Source organism: Macrobrachium nipponense, chromosome 1 (assembly GCF_015104395.2).
Source record: "Macrobrachium nipponense isolate FS-2020 chromosome 1, ASM1510439v2, whole genome shotgun sequence".
NCBI lineage: Eukaryota > Metazoa > Arthropoda > Malacostraca > Decapoda > Palaemonidae > Macrobrachium > Macrobrachium nipponense.
In genome coordinates this window covers 106,658,133-106,675,424 of record NC_087200.1, presented here as the reverse complement: position 1 = coordinate 106,675,424, position 17,292 = coordinate 106,658,133, and the positions used below count along the sequence as shown (strand labels likewise).

The 17,292-nt window shown below is 37.4% G+C and overlaps 1 protein-coding gene across 3 annotated transcripts in view; it reads left to right on the top strand.

Annotated features, from left to right (window-relative positions):
* The window catches only part of LOC135219533 (bcl-2-related ovarian killer protein-like), a 293,728-nt gene that overhangs the window by 158,248 nt on the left and 118,188 nt on the right, over nt 1-17,292 (top strand). For all 3 annotated transcript variants that reach the window (XM_064256369.1, XM_064256367.1, XM_064256368.1), the window contains exon 6: nt 8,523-8,614. In XM_064256369.1, the coding sequence (XP_064112439.1) occupies nt 8,523-8,614 (92 nt within the window). The remainder of the gene's footprint in view (nt 1-8,522; nt 8,615-17,292) is intronic.

Genomic DNA, 17,292 nt, shown 5'->3' with positions numbered 1-17,292 from the left:
AAATTATGCTCTCTTTTCACCAGCCTATCTCCTCCATTCTTTCCACATGGCCTAACTCCCTTAGAAGGCTGATCCACACTTGCCTCTTTGCTGACCGTTTTATCACTTCTAAATATCTCTGCTTTGCATATTTTCAATTTTTATTCCTTATATGAAACACAAACAGTTCATCTCTTCCGCTTCCAACTTTTTCGTACAGTTGCATACAACTTCGACATTCATGACGCTTCGCCAGTTTTTGGAAACAGGAATTGGGACCTATTGGTTATATATATGTATATATTATATATATATATATATACTACTATATTATATATATATATGTGTGTGTGTGTGTATATATATATATATATATATATATATATATATATATATATATATATATATCTATATATATATATTGTACATATATATATTTTATTTATGCAGGTAGACCTAACACAGCTTGATGTATCCTGACAAAAGACAGTGCTGCATCTTTCCAGCTGCCCCAGACACGATCAGCTTCTTTTCTTCTCCATCGCTGTAGATGTCCTTTCACCTTTGCCTCCCTCAGGGCCAAAACATCCAACTTCTCCTCCTTAAATAAATTAGCTGTTGTATATGGCCCTTTTGCTTTCTTGCTATGTGGAAATAGATACAGGGTGTGGGGCTGCAACCCCCATGCTCTCGGCCATTTGGTGACTTGCACATGCAGTACGACGAAACTCCCACTATGTTTTTGGCACGCCGCAGGAGTGAGAATGTGATGGACATTGGCCTGTTATGTAAAGTCTCATCTGCCACGTAGGAGTTTATCCTCCCCAAGGGGATCAAAAACCTTCGCTAGGGTAGGCACTCCTCTGCTTTGGGCTACTTTATAAATGTACCCCAAACCATATTCACTTCTGTGGGCGAACAGGCCGTACTCTTATAATTCCTGACAGGATTTAGTGACTTTCAGTTTAAAGATAGTGTAACCAGAAGAATTGAGACGTAATGCTCACGTTGTATTGAGATGTTTTGGTATGTGTAGTACCACTGTGTATCGCATACGAATGATCAGTAACGAATCTCAACATCGGCTGTTTCACCTTTTGTTTCTGGTTTGCAAAGGAATCGTTTTTCGTGACCTTCACGCGATGAGTTATAACGATATTTAGAGTCAAGCGAATTTAGTTATCCAAAATCATGTTTTAAAGTAAAATGCTACGACGTTATTGGAAGTGTGGGCTTCTGTATTCCATGTTTGTGGGACGCCATAAGTCATTTATTATTACGATATGCATTTTTGAAATCAAATTTATAGCCTATATGCAAATAGTTTTCGCCCAATGAAATTCAAATTCAGATTTAAACATGTACTTAAGTACTGTAAGTTATCATGAAAACAAAATGGATGTCTAATTTTAAGTCTCCTTAGATGAAGGGTTTTTATCATCGTAGCATATCATCAAAATAAATAAACACAGTTCATATTGATCCAGATAGCCAAGAATCCTATGGATGGAGTGCGATTGCTTCTTAGGATTCTGAGGCCACGAAACCGACCCGTATAGTGAATGTTATTATATTATTATTATTATTATTATTATTATTATTATTATTATTAGTATTAAGAAGAAGATGAACTTTATTCATGTGGAACAAGCCAACAGGGCCCAGTAACTTGAAATTCAAGGTTCCAAAGAATCCGGTGTTCGTTGGAAAGAAGTATCAGAAACTAATGGGAAATACAGAAAGAGGAGATCAGTTATTAGAAAAATAGAAGAATTAACATATAAATAGTTAAACGAAAATTTAATTGAATGACTAAAATACAAAGCGAATTGCATCATCTTAGCTTGGGCTTCTGAAGAGGCTCCAATTGCACGACATCATCCTCGGGGAGGCTGTTCCTGCCCTGAGGTGGCGAGGAATAAAGGACCTCTGGAACTGAGCAGTTCGACAACGAAGCACATTTCACATCCAGAAAGAACTGCCGCGTATCCGTCTGGATTAGTGTGTGAGACCTTCCAGGATCACAATTAGTGATGCAGTGTTTACGTCATAGTCTGAGAAGGAAATCCTGTTGATTAATATATTAGTTATGCTGCCTCTTCCGATGATATACAGGGGGATTATTCAAGGTATCCGTTTCATTACATCTAACTGTTCAACAATATGTTATATATATATATATATATATATATATATATATATATATATATATATATATATATAGATATATATATATATATAATATATGTATATATATGTATCATATATACGCTTATACGATTATATATATATATAATATATATATATATATATATATATATATATATTATTATATATATATCATGTATATATACAAGGCTACGTTGGCCAAACGCTCGAATCGGCTAGCATGGTTGAGGGGTTTCATATCGATTCTAATTACGAAAACACCGAGATCGACGGTGATTTCTAATGGTCAGAATCGATAAAAACTTATAGCCTCTATGCTGGCCGACTCGATAGCGTCACTGTCCGTTTTCTGATTTCGTTTCCCGTCCACTGGACGGTGGTTCGATCCCATGGGTGGACGAAATTATTATCAACTAAAAATTCCCCTTCGGTACATATATGAAAATATATCAATTCCGAGGTAGAGCAATCCGATATTAAAGGACATTTGTAGCTCGAATGATTTATATGAATCACGGTGATGTGATAAGTATTCAGATATATATATATATATATAGTATATTATATATATATTTATATATATAATACATTACATATATATGTATAGATATGCTATATGATATATATATATAATATATATATATATATATATATATAATTTAATATATATAAATATATATATATATAGATATATATAGTTATATAATATATATATATATCATTAATATATGCACCATATAGTATATATATATATAATATATATATATATATATATATATATATATATTTATATATATTTATATATATCACGTATATGCAAAAGAAAACGTATGTAGCGGTTAGTCTTTTTTTTATTTTTTTATTGTAAGCTTGAGAAATTCATGAACAAGTATCTAGAGATATCATGAATATAAATTACTGCTTGGGGATTATTTACACGTAGCATTTGTTATATGTTTGGCATTTGATATCAATATGTAATTACTTATTATTTTTACATACTTATTTGAATAATCTTTTATTTATTTTTGCATCGCCTGATATTATATATTAGATAATTAAGGGATTTCATAATGCAGTAAATACTCTATACCAGAAGTCTGCATTTTTGGATTTCGGGCTTTATACTGGATGAAAGTCTCTTTTTAAACGGACACGCACATGTTCACGTGTGCTGGCACACGACTGGAATACAGTTCTCACAGATCATTCAAGTTTGCTGAGATAATGTAACAGAGAGAGAGAGAGAGAGAGAGAGAGAGAGAGAGAGAGACAGAGAGAGAGAGAGAGAGAGGCGGGTATCAGGGTATCAGCCAGACTGATGGACAGGTACAGATAAAGCACTTTTTCTTCATGAATATGGTAATGAAGACATTGCCCCTTGTCCTTGCCCGGTTGCTCCCACGCTGACATAATGTTAGACGAAGAGTCAAGGGGTTACAATACCTCGGTGGGTGTAGTTACAATGGAGTTGATAAGCTATTGGAGTATATCTTTTAGATCAGCATTGATAATTACAATATTGATGAAGTTTTGATAAGGGCTGTAGGAGTAGGAGAAGATACTATAGTAGATTCACATCAGCCGTGCATTTTATGTCTAGGCCAGTCCCCTACGACGCTCCTGATTGACTGTTGATAAGCCAATCACAGGGCTGGAAATTCTCGGTCTCTCTCGAGAGTTCACATAGGCAGGATGTATGTTCCACCTCTCCTGAAAGACGTATCTCTCAAGAGAGACGGAACATAGATCCTACCCATGTGGATTCTCGAGAGAGACAGTTTCCAGCCCTGTGATTGGCTTATCTACAGCCAATCAGAAGCGTCGTAAGAGACTGCCCTAGACATCGGATGCACGGTTGATGTGAATCTACTATAGCAGTCATGCTTGATATTCTTAGGCCAATGAAGTTTTCCTCGCCGAGAACGATCGAGGTATGTAGTTCGTGACACAAGGAAACGATTTGGCTCTTCTTGATATTTTCCTTTTCTTCTTTTTCATTTTTGACAGTTTTATTCTTATTTTTGTGCACGATGGTTCCCATGGAATAAGAATCTGTTGTTCATGGGGGTTGAAAGGTTTCCATTTCTATTACTTGCGCGAAATTTCGTAGAATGCATTCAACGATGACCTTGAGTGCTACCTGTGTGTTATTGAAGAATGAGACAGAAATTGGATTATGCATAGACACACCCATATGCATCTGTTGGAGTGAACTGTTTGCAGAGTATATGCAAAGGTGAGATCTGTAGAGACACATACAAGTGGTCAAAAGGGCGTGAATCAAAGTATTTTCGGTCACGTAGGAAAAGTGGAAAAAAAAGTGCAGAATTGAGAAGTGACAGAGGAAGAATGTAGAGGAAGGCCTAGAAAGGTTTGGGTAGATAGCTAAAGTGAAAAGGTATTCATGAAGAGGGATCCTGCTATTCAGGAATCACGAGGGTATAAGCAAGAGAAAGGTGAATGATGCTGTGTGTGTGTGTGTGTGTGTGTGTAGGGGACCCAGCGTACTGCTGATGTTTTACTTCAGAACGCGTTCATTCAAGATTCAGTGGTTAAAAGTCTGAATGTAGCCATGACCGTTTTGTTGTTTTTCTTGTGAGACACCCTGTTACATGCACTGGCTAAGATTATGTATTTGCTTCTTGAATAGGGTGGGAGTCATTCCACCGAAATTTTTGGAAATGTTTCGGCGATTTTCGCCGCGAAGTATAGTCCTTGGCTTTAAACCAGAATGTTTTAATGGGCCTTTTATACTTGATACGCATCCTGTTTCACAGAAAAATATTTTTACACACACACAAACAAACATGCATATATATATATATATATATATATATAATATATATATATATATATATATATATATATTATAAAGGTAGAAACCACGAAGGAAAGTGAAACAATGGAGTAGCTGCAAGATCTTTCGACTCAACGTCCTTTAAATTAAAGGATCGAAAGATCTTGCAGCTACTCCACCGTTTCACTTTATTCGTGGCTCTTACCTTTATTTATATATTCATCACGTTCCAAATTTTGTTGATTCAGTTAATACATACATACATACATACATACTCTTATTATATATATATAAATATTATAGTTTAATATATATATATATGTGTGTGTGTGTGTGTGTGTGTGTGTGTGTGTGTGTGTGTGTGCATGCATGTGAATATAGTTATGAGTTTTTTTCGACTAATCATCATTGATATTCGCTCCAGTCTCTTCATCAGTAAAGTAAAAAAGGGTTTCCCAGTTTGTATTTATTTACTTAATTGTCACTAGTGAAGGAGGGAGATTCATAATGTGACTTATTCAGTTGTTGATGATCGTATAAACAGATCTTAGTTTTAACATTTATGCGAAATTTACTCATTTATTAAAGAAGTTATATTGACTTTTGTTGCCATTTTTACACTTTGAAGCTTTAAGAATTAAATCCAAGAGCGTGGTCGGCATATCATCAATTGGGACGGTCATGTGGACTTCCTGAAGGAATCATTATCACATCCTTGGATAAGCAGTCGGGGTTACACGTTACGCAATCAGGCTAACCAGATTTAGCCAGTTCTATTCGTCCTTGTGAGAGGTTTTGAATTCATGACGAAATATGACTGTGCACGTACACTGGTCAATAGCTAATCAACGATTACGTGATATGTTCTCGTATGACACGAATAAACAGTTTCCAGTCAAATTGGGAGCCAGCAGTCACCGCCAGACTCGACCTTTCGCTGCTGCATCAAGCGTGGATCTGTGCAGAAAACTTTCCCAGAATGAATCGCGTCATGAATCTCGACTAAAGGCCCATCATTAGTGCACTGAACCCCTCTCCATACACAACCCCACTTACCTGTCATCTTGCAATCATTCTAGCGTTTGTGGTTGATAAATTCCCTTCCATTCAGCCGCCTCTTCAAGACCATTTTTCTAGCACCTCGAGGTCTCTCTTAGTACTTCTAGTTGCTCGTTGGACGAGTGGTTTACGTACTTGCCCAACAATTCGGTAGGCGTGAGTTCGACTCCTCATTCTGCCAACGTGGAATCAGAGGAATTTATTTCTGGTGCTTAGAAATTCATTTCTGGATATAATGTGGTTCGGATTCCACAATAAGCTGTAGGTCCCGTTACTAGGTAACCAATTGGTTCCTAGCCACGGAAAAATATCTAAAACTTTGGGCCAGCCCTAGGATAGGAGAGCTGTTAATCAGCTCAGTGAGTGGTCTGGTTAAACTAAGACTTACTCAACTTTTTTCTTAGTACTTCTTTTCAAACCTCATGAATGATGTTCTCTTGTAACTAGCCTGTCATAACCCTCATTCGTTTTGCATGACTCCACCACCTCGGGAACACAGATCCTTCGTAAGACTAAAGAGCTCAACCTTTTACAACTCGCTGTACCCTCCATACTTCTCACTGCACTTCTCTATCTGTCATTCTATCATTTTATATGCATTTTTCTTAAAAGAAGAAAAAAAACTGACTCTGACTATCTATGTGTGTATGTTCGGCATAGACGGCGAAACTACTGGACCGAAATCAACCAAAGTCGGAACATACATGTAAACTTATACGGGTGCCGGTTTGATCCAGATACCCGGCCATGTTAACTTCTTTATTATTATTCGCAGAGAGGAATAAAAAGAAAACATAATTCTGATAGAACTCTTCACGAGGATTCCCAATATGCTCTTACTTTTCTTCTGCGATGAAAAATAACGATGATATTACGGGATGGTTTTTAAGCCTTGCACCGTTTTGATTCGAAAATTCGCATGCTAACTTTTTAAATATTAGTTGTCAAGAGAAAAATAAAATATTATTCTTATAGAACTTTTCGCGAGGATTCGAAATATGCTCTTACGTTTCTGCTACATTGATGATACTGTTCAGACAAAGTCGGACCATATAATTATGTAGATGTTATAAGGGAAGGTTTTATCCTGGTGCCGTTTTGATCAGAATATCCGGCCACATATTCAGCCAAATTTGAATTGTATTTAATTTACTACTATTGTTTCGTTTTAATAGCATTCACAAAATATTTAAATTTATTCACGAATTGAATCTATTTTCTATGTATTTGTATACTGTTATTGTTGATCTCATGTCTATATACGATATTTTTTAAAAGAAATAATATTGGGCTGTTTTCATAAGAGTTAAAAAATTGCACGCGTAATACTACCGTAGATTATATGTATATATATTTAAATATATATATATATATATATATATATATCTATATATCTATATATATCAATATATTTAATGTATATATATGATATATATATATATATATATATATATATATATATTATATATATATATATATATATATATATATATATAATATATATAAGTCATATCACATCACCGTGATTCACATATGTACGCATTAAGCTACAGATATCCTTTAATATCTAATTCGCTCTACCTCGGAATTAGTATATGAAAATATATTAATTACGAGGTAGAGCGAATTAGATTTTAAAGGACATTTGTAGTTTAATGCGTATATGTAAGAATCACGGTGATGTGATAAGACTCATAAATTGGCTACGTGCGACAAAAGCTCTTCACAGTTATCAGGGTCGAGGTGAGTTGATGCCGACTTCAAAACATCAAAACAATGAATACCTGAGCGCGACAGGGATTTGTAGGTGAGAGGCGGCGTTAACTTTTACCTCACGGGATAGCTGTGTGGTTAGAGCGCTTCACTGTACGTCCTGATTTCTTGGTTCCGAGGTTCGCGCCCGTGAGCAGACGAAATTATTATCAACATATATGAAAATATATTAATTCTGAGGTAGAGCGAATTAGATATCAAAGGACATTTGTAGCTTAATGTGTACACACACACACACACACACAAACACACACACACACACACACACACACATATATATAATATATATATATATATATATATATATGTGTGTGTGTGTGTGTGTGTGTGTGTGTGTGTGTGTGTGTGTAATATGGCATCATGATGCACTTCTCTATTAAAGAAAAAGGGGATTCGAGAAAATATTAAATGCGAAATTATGTTAACATTATGTGATCAGTCGTCGAATTGGCACTAAAGTGTTGTCATGAGGTGAAAGTGAGCATGGAGAAAATTCCAAAGCCGTTGCCGCCTCGCCTCTTCATTGCAAATAATAGCACCTTATTATTTTTCATGGAAGGCAACCCAAGATCAGGTGGAAGGAGATATGTTGCAGCTTCTGCAAGATTAATCTGTTATTTGTACCTCCTTACATTTTTTTTTTTTTTTTTATTTATTTAAAGGCAGACTGCGTCTTTTGTCCAGATTAGAAGTTTTGCTCACAACGCCGATAAAACCATTCTATTTCTTTTTATGTTTTCAGGACATCCGGAGTATGTGGCCGGCCTCATCGACGTGATGGGCCTGGTGACCGAGAGACACCTGGCGCCGTGGATAGCTTCCCAGGGTGGTTGGGTAAGTAAGTGCACCAGTGCATCACATCAACCCTCATTCTATTTGTTCTCGTACCCGGAACTCAGTGATGTTGCACGCGCAAATGTTTTCTTGTTAGGCCGTTTTCCATAACAGGGGAAGACGCTAGAGAAAAACAATACAACGTTCATTTACATTGCTGAATTATGGATAGAAATATTGTGCAGAAAATGTCTATAAGATTAGCTGCTTCGAACACCCAGGCAGAGGATTTATCAGCCGGGCATCGAACACCTTGCACCCATATTGTCTCATTTCGTGTTGTTTAACATGCGCTCCTGCACTTCCTAGACATGAAGGCCCCTCTATTTCAGCACCTCTTCCACTCCATCTATCCAGCAGCACTTTCTAACTCAGCTTATCCTCACTCTTTTCATAACAGTTCCAAATTATGCTACACTCTTTTCATCAATCCATCGTCTTCTATTTTTCCCTCATGAACAGACGTTTAAACCGACTCTGATCCATCTTGTCACGCCCGCTACCCTTGTATGCAGTACCACTTATGAAATAGTTAATATCAACAGCATCGACCTTTTTACTTGTATTCCCATTCAGCATTCACACATCAGTTTCCTAAAGGGAAGTTGGCTAAATATCCCTTCACACATACTACCCACTTTGTATTTTGTAGCTTTCAAGTGCCTTCTCAGCCATCCCATGTTCCTCACTAATTCTGTAACTAGACTCATCTCTTTTATCCTGCCATCATCCAATAAGTACCGGTATATATTTTACTATTCTATAACTCCATTCATAAAGACATTGAACTGGCAATGAAATATGATACTCTCTTAGAACTCTTATGACTTTCAAAACAAGCACTTTTAACACACAATTCCCTTCCACCGTTAAAACGTTTAATCATTCTCATACAGCTTATCATATATACCAAACAGACTCAGAACCTTTCACATTACCTTATTATCTGTTCTGTTATAAGATTTTTCAGGTGCATGCATGCCATACAAAGCTTTTCCTTCTTATTTCCGAGTTCTTTATATAAGTTTTTCATAGCAAACACTTCCTTACACCCACACAGTTCATCCCATTTCAGTCCTTTTCCCAATTATCTTCCTTTCACATTGAATTCTACAATACAACTTTTATTATACATTAAGATTACAGCGTATAATTATTCGATTCGTACCTGCGTTTACTTATTACCTCCTTTTGACCTTACACAAACATGCTCAGTTCACTTTTATTCATTAAATTTACAGCCGCTTTTTTTTTTTAACTTGAACTTAGTTCTGACCAAGTTGTTTAAATCACATAATGGCCAGGGATACTTCCAGTCACTTTTCGTCTCGCCTTTACGTTCATCAACTTGCTAATCCCTCTTCGTTCTACTCTGTACAAGCACATAATCTAACAAACTCTTTACTAACCATTTTCTTTCCAAATTATACTTATGAATACCGTTCTTTGGCAATCCGTTTTTCCAGCAATAAAGCTCCTCTCTTAACACATTTCCACAAAGACATTCTTCACTCTTTCCGTAGTCTGCCTACTCCATGAACTTATAAGTACGGTGCTCTTCACTTTTGCCTCAATAAATGGGAAAACAAATACACACACACACATTGTATTGTGTTTGTGTACATGTTAATGCATCATATATACAGTATTTTTTTCGTAACAATTAGTTATCTCATGAATTTGAATTTGAATATACCAGGAAACGCGTAAGGTATCAGTTCAGGAAATACTGATAAGATTAGGTGATTGTTAATTGTCTGTTTTGTTTGTCTGGTGTTTTTACGTTGCATGGAACCAGCGGTTATTCAGCAACGGGACCAACGGCTTTACGTTACTTCCGAACCACGTCGAGAGTGAACTTCTATCACCAGAAATACACATTTAATAAACCCTTGTAGGCAATTTGCCTCTCATCTTTGTTTAGAGATTCTGCGTTACTTATTACTCCCATCTTGGTCACTGCAATTATAATTTGAAGTTGTTGTTACTATTTTAGTCGCGAGCGCTATCAATTTCAGAGTTACTATTTTCGGCGTGAGCGCTATCAATTTCAAAGTTACTGATCATGTGTTGATAGGTATATCAAACTGCATATTTAACAATCTATTAATAGAAGAGGGAGGTTCGAGGGTCCGTTGGCATCGATCAGCTGCCGACTTCGATGAAACGATTAGAACAGATGAGAAAAAGAACGTGAGGAGGGAAGAGAATTTAGAATGAAAAAGGGGAGAATAGAAGTAGATAAGATATATAAGAATCATGATACTTCGCTTCTAATCCCAATTTAAAGGTTTATGAGTATTCAGATAAATCGATGGGAGGAGGGGAGGAGGAGGAGGAGGAGGAGGAGGAGGTGGTGGTGGTGGTGGTGGTGGTGGTGGTGCTTGTCTTTATGTCGAATGGGCCGTGTGGTGTATCCCAGATATTCGAAGGCGATTAATGACATGACTACAGAAATAAATGATCTGTTTATTTTGCTAGTTAACTAGAAATTTACCGTATAGTTATAAGCCTCATTAACTTAATAAAGAGACTTTAGACGTTCTTATTTCTTCAATGAAGTTATTTGGAATGATAAGTAGAAACAGTATCGCCTTATTATGTGGGTTTTTATCATCACCTGTGCTTGTGTGGGTTTTAATCGTCGCCTATTATCATGTGGGTTTTTATCGTTGCCTGTTATCATGTGGGTTTTTATCGTTGCCTATTATCATGTGGGTTTTTATCGTCACCTATTATCATGTGGGTTTTATTCGTCCTGAATCATGGGGTTTTATCGTCACCTATTTCATGTGGGTTTTTATCGTTGCCTGTATCTGTGGGTTTTATCGTAACCTATTATCATGGGGTTTTGTATCGTGTTGACTATTATCATTGTGGGTTTCGGGGTATGTTTATTCATCGCATATTATCATGTGGGTTTTTATCGTCGCCTGTTATCATGTGGGTTTTTATCGTCACCTATTATCATGTGGGTTTTTATCGTTGCCTGTTATCATGTGGGTTTTTATCGTTGCCTATTATCATGTGGGTTTTTATCGTCACCTATTATCATGTGGGTTTTATCGTCGCCTGCTCCCCCTGTTTATCATGTGGGTTTTTATGTCACCTATTATAATGTGGGTTTATCGTTGCTGTTATTCATGTGGGTTTTTATCGTCGCATAGTATATGTGGGTTTTAGCGCATCACCTATATAATGTGGGTTTATAGTCACCTGTTATAATGTGGGCTTTTATCGTCACCTGTTATCATGATGGGCTTTTATCGTCAATATTATCATGGTCGGTTTTTATCGTTCGCTGTATAATGTGGTTTTTAGCGTCACCTATTATCCATGTGGGTTTTTATCGTCGCTTGTTATCATGTGGGTTTTATCGTCACCTATACCAGGGGTTTTTATTAGTCACTAATATCTTGTGGGTTTTATGTCGCTGTTATAATGTGGGTTTTTATCGTCACCTATACAAGTGGGTTTGTACGTTGCCTTGTTATCATAGTTGGGTTTTTATCGTCACCTATATTCATGCGGGTTTTCATAGGTTGCATGTTATCATGTGGGTTTTATCGTCACCTAATTATCATGTTGGGTTTTTTATTTTTTCAATGCCTGTTATCATTGGGTTTTTATCCGTTGCCTATTTCATCATGTGGGTTTTATCGGGACACCTATTTTTTAGCATGTCGGGTTTTTATCGGTTGCCTGTCCATGTGGGGTTTCATCGTCACTATTATATGAGGGCTTTTTATCCGTAACCTATATCATGTGGGTTTTTATCGTTGGCCTTATTATCATGTGGGTTTTTATTTTCAATCGCTATTATCATGGGGTTCCTTTATCGGTCACATTATTCATGCTGGTTTTTATCGTTCCGGCCTGGGTTTTTTATCATGTGGGTTTTTATCGACACCTATTATCCATGTGGGTTTTCAATCGTGCCGTTATCATGTGGGTTTTTTTATCGGTGCCTATTATAATGTGGGTTTTTATTCGTCACATATGTTATCATGTGGGTTTTTATCGTCCGCCTGGGTTATTTTTCATGTGGGTTTTACGTTTCCTATTATCCATGTGGGTTTATCCGTCACTGTTATCATGTGGGATTTTATCGGTCACTATTTTTTATCATGTGGGTTTTTATTCGTTCGCCATATTATCATGTGGGTTGTTAATCGTGCCTGTTTATCATGTGGGTTTTTATCGTCGCCTATTATCATGTAGGTTTTTATCGTCACCTATTATCATGTGGGTTTTTATCGTTGCCTATTATCATGTGGGTTTTTATCATCGCCTATTATCATGTGGGTTTTTATCGTCACCTATTATCATGTGGGTTTTTATCGTCGCCTGTTATCATGTGGGTTTTTATCGTCACCTATTATCATGTGGGTTTTTATCGTTGCCTGTTATCATGTGGGTTTTTATCGTTGCCTATTATCATGTGGGTTTTTATCGTCACCTATTATCATGTGGGTTTTTATCGTCGCCTGTTATCATGTGGGTTTTTATCGTCTCCTATTATCATGTGGGTTTTTATCGTCACCTGTTATCATGTGGGATTTATCGTCACCTATTATCATGTGGTTTTAATCCGTCGCTATTATCATGTTGGTTTTTATCCGGTGGGCCTTTTATCATTTGGGTTTTTTATCGTCACCTATTATCATGTGGGTTTTTATCGTCACCTATTATCATGTGGGTTTTTATCGTTGCCTGTTATCATGTGGGTTTTTATCGTCACCTATTATCATGTGGGTTTTTATCGTCGCCTGTTATCATGTGGGTTTTTATCGTCACCTGTTTTAACCAGTGGGTTTTTTAAATCGTCGCCTATTATATGTGGGTTTTTAATCGTCGGGCCTATTTTTATCCTGTGGGTTTTTATCGCTGCCATCCTATCATGTGGTGGGTTTTTATCATTTCGCCTCCTATCATGGGTTTATCGTCGCCAATAAATCATGTGGGTTATTATTGTCGCCTGTTATCATGTAGGTTTTTATCGTTGCCTCCTATCATGTGGGTTTTTATCGTCGCCTATTATCATGTGGGTTTTTATCGTCGCCTCCTATCATGTGGGTTTTTATCGTTGCCTCCTATCACGTGGGTTTTTATCGTCGCCTGTTATCATGTGGGTTTTTATCGTCGCCTCCTATCCTGAGGGTTTTTATCGTCGCCTATTATCATGTGGGTTTTATCGTCGCCTATTATCATGTGGGTTTTTATCGTCGCCTATTATGTGGCTTTTTATCGTCGCTTGTTATCATGTGGGTTTTTATCATCACCTGCTATCATGTGGGTTTTTATCATCACCTGCTATCATGTGGGTTTTTATCATCACCTGCTGTATTGTGGGTTTTTTATCGTCGCCTCCTATCATGTGGGTTTTTATCGTCACCTGCTATCATGTGGGTTTTCATCGTCGCCTCCTATCTTGTGGGTTTTTATCGTCACCTAATATCATGTGGGTTTTCATAGTCGCCTCCTATCATTGGGTTTTTATCGTCGCCTGCTATCATGTGGGTTTTTATCGTTGCCTGCTATCATGTGGGTTTTTATCATCACCTGCTATCATGTGAGTTTTTATCATCAAATGCTATCTTGTGGGTTTTTATTGTCGTCTCCTATCATATTGGTTTTTATCGTCGCCTGCTATCATGTGGGTTTTTATCGTTGCATTCCTATCATTTGGGTTTTTATTGTCGTCTGCCATCTTGTGGGTTTTTTATTGTCGCCTCCTATCATGTGGGTTTTTATCGTCACTTCCTATCATGTGGGTTTTTATCGTCGCCCCCATCATATTGGTTTTTATCATTGCCTGCTATCATGTGGGTTTTTATTGTCGCCTCCTATCATGTGGGTTTTTATCGTCGCCTCCTATCATGTGGGTTTTTATCGTCGCCTCCTATCATGTGGGTTTTTATCGTCGCCTCCTATCTTTATTGGTTTTTTATCTTGTCACCTTCTATCATGTGGGTTTTTAACGTCGCCTTCTATCATGTGGGTTTTTTAACGTAGCTCCTATCCTATGCCCTGTGTTTTTATCTTCGCCTCCTATCATGTGGGTTTTTATTGTCGTCTCCCATCATATTGTTTTTTATCGTAGCCTCCCGTCATGTGGGTTTTTTACCGTCGCCTCCTATCTTGTGGGTTTTTATCGTCGCCTCCTATAATGAGGGTTTTTTTTGTCGCCTCCTATCATGTGGGTTTTTATCGTCACCTCCCGTCATGTGGGTTTTTATCATCGCCTGCTAGATTGTGGGTTTTTTATCGTCGCCTCCTATCATGTGGGTTTTTATCGTCGCCTCCTATCATGTGGGTTTTTATCGTCGCCTATTATCATGTGGGTTTTTATCGTCGCCTCCTATCATGTGGGTTTTTATCGTCGCCTCCTATCATGTGGGTTTTTATTCGTTGCCTTCCTATCATGTGGGTTTTCATCATCCTATGATGTGGGTTTTTTATCGTCGCCTCCTATCATGTGGGTTTTTATAGTCGCATGCTATCATGCGGGTTTTTATCCTTGCCTCCTATCATGTGGGTTTTTATCATCGCCTCCTATCATATGGATTTTTATCATTGCCTGCTATCATATTGGTTTTTATCATCGCCTCCTATCATGTGGGTTTTTATCGTCGCCTCCTATCATGTGGGGTTTTATCGTCGCCTGCTATCTTTGTGGGTTTTTTATCGTCGCCTCCTATAATGTGGGTTTTTTTATCGTCACTTTTCCTATCATGTGGGTTTTTTATCGTCACCTTCCTATCATATTGGTTTTTATTGTCACCTGCTAATATGTGGATTTTATCGTCGCCTCCTATCATGTGGGTTTTTATCGTTGCTTCCTATCATATTGGTTTTTATCGTCGCCTGCTATCATGTGGGTGTTTATCGTCGCCTCCTACCATGTGGGTTTTTATCGTCACCTCCTACCCTGTTGGTTTTTATCGTCGCCTGCTACTGTGTGGGTTTTTATCGTCGCCTTCTTTCATGTGGGTTTTTATCATCACCTGCTATCATGTGAGTTTTTATCATCAAATGCTATCTTGTGGGTTTTTATTGTCGTCTCCTATCATATTGGTTTTTATCGTCGCCTGCTATCATGTGGGTTTTTATCGTTGCATTCCTATCATTTGGGTTTTTATTGTCGTCTGCTATCTTGTGGGTTTTTTATTGTCGCCTCCTATCATGTGGGTTTTTATCGTCACTTCCTATCATGTGGGTTTTTATCGTCACCCCCATCATATTGGTTTTTATCATTGCCTGCTATCATGTGGGTTTTTATCATCGCCTCCTATCATGTGGGTTTTTATTGTCGCCTCCTATCATATTGGTTTTTATCATTGCCTGCTATCATGTGGGTTTTTATTGTCGCCTCCTATCATGTGGGTTTTTATCGTCGCCTGCTATCTAGTGGGTTTTTTAGCGTCGCCTCCTATAATGTGGGTTTTTATCGTCGCCTCTTATCATGTGAGTTTTTATTGTCACCTCCTATCATATTGGTTTTTATCGTCACCTCCTAACATGTGGGTTTTTATCGTTGCCTATTATCATGTGGGTTTTTATCGTCACCTCCTATCATGTGGGTTTTTATCATTGCCTCCTGTCATGTGGGTTTTTATTGTCAACTCCTATCATATTGGTTTTTATCGTAGCCTGCTATCATGTGGGTTTTTATTGTCACCTCCTATCATGTGGGTTTTTATCATCGCCTCCTATAATGTGGGTTTTTATCATAATCGTCGCCTGCTATCATGTGAGTTTTTATCGTCGCCTCCTATCATGTGGGATTTTTTATCATCGGCTGCTATCATGTGGGTTTTTATCGTCACCTATCATATTGGTTTTTAGCGTCGCCTCCTATCTTGTGGGTTTTTTATCGTCGCCTGCTATCATGTGGGTTTTTATTGTCAACTATGATGTGGGTTTTTATCGTCGCCTCCTATCATATTGATTTTTATTGTCGCCTGCTATCATGTGGGTTTTTATCGTCAACTATCATGTGGGTTTTTATCATCGCATCCTATATTTTTATTGATTTTTATTTTTGCCTTGCTGCCTCATGTGGGTTTTTTATCATCTCCTCCTATCAAATTGGTTTTTATCGCCGCCTCCTATCATATTGGTTTTTAATCGTCACCTGCTATCGTGGGTTTTTATCGTAGCCAATTATCATGTGGTTTTTATCGTACCAATTATCATTTTGGTTTTTATGTCGCCTTCCTATCTGTTGGGTTTTTTTAATCGTCGCCTTCCTATCTGTGGGATTTTATCATCGCCTTCTCATGTGGGTTTTTATCACGCCTCCTACATTTGGGGTTTTTATTGTCGCCTTCCTATCCTTGGGTTTTTTTTTTTTGTCGCCTTCCTATCTGTTGGGATTTTTACATCGCCTTCTCATGTGGGTTTTTTATCATCGCCTTCTATTAATGTTGGGTTTTATCATCGCCTTCTATCATTTTGGGGTTTTTATCGTCGCCTCCCTATCATGTGGGATTTTATCCATCGCCTTTCTATCAGTGGGGTTTTTTATCATCGCCTCCCTATCTGGGTTGGTTTTTTATTGTCGCCTTCTATCATGTGGGTTTTTATCGTCGCCTTCTATCATGTGGGATTTTATTGTCGCCTTCTATCATGTGGGTTTTTATCGTCGCCTTCTATCATGTGGGGATTTTTCATCG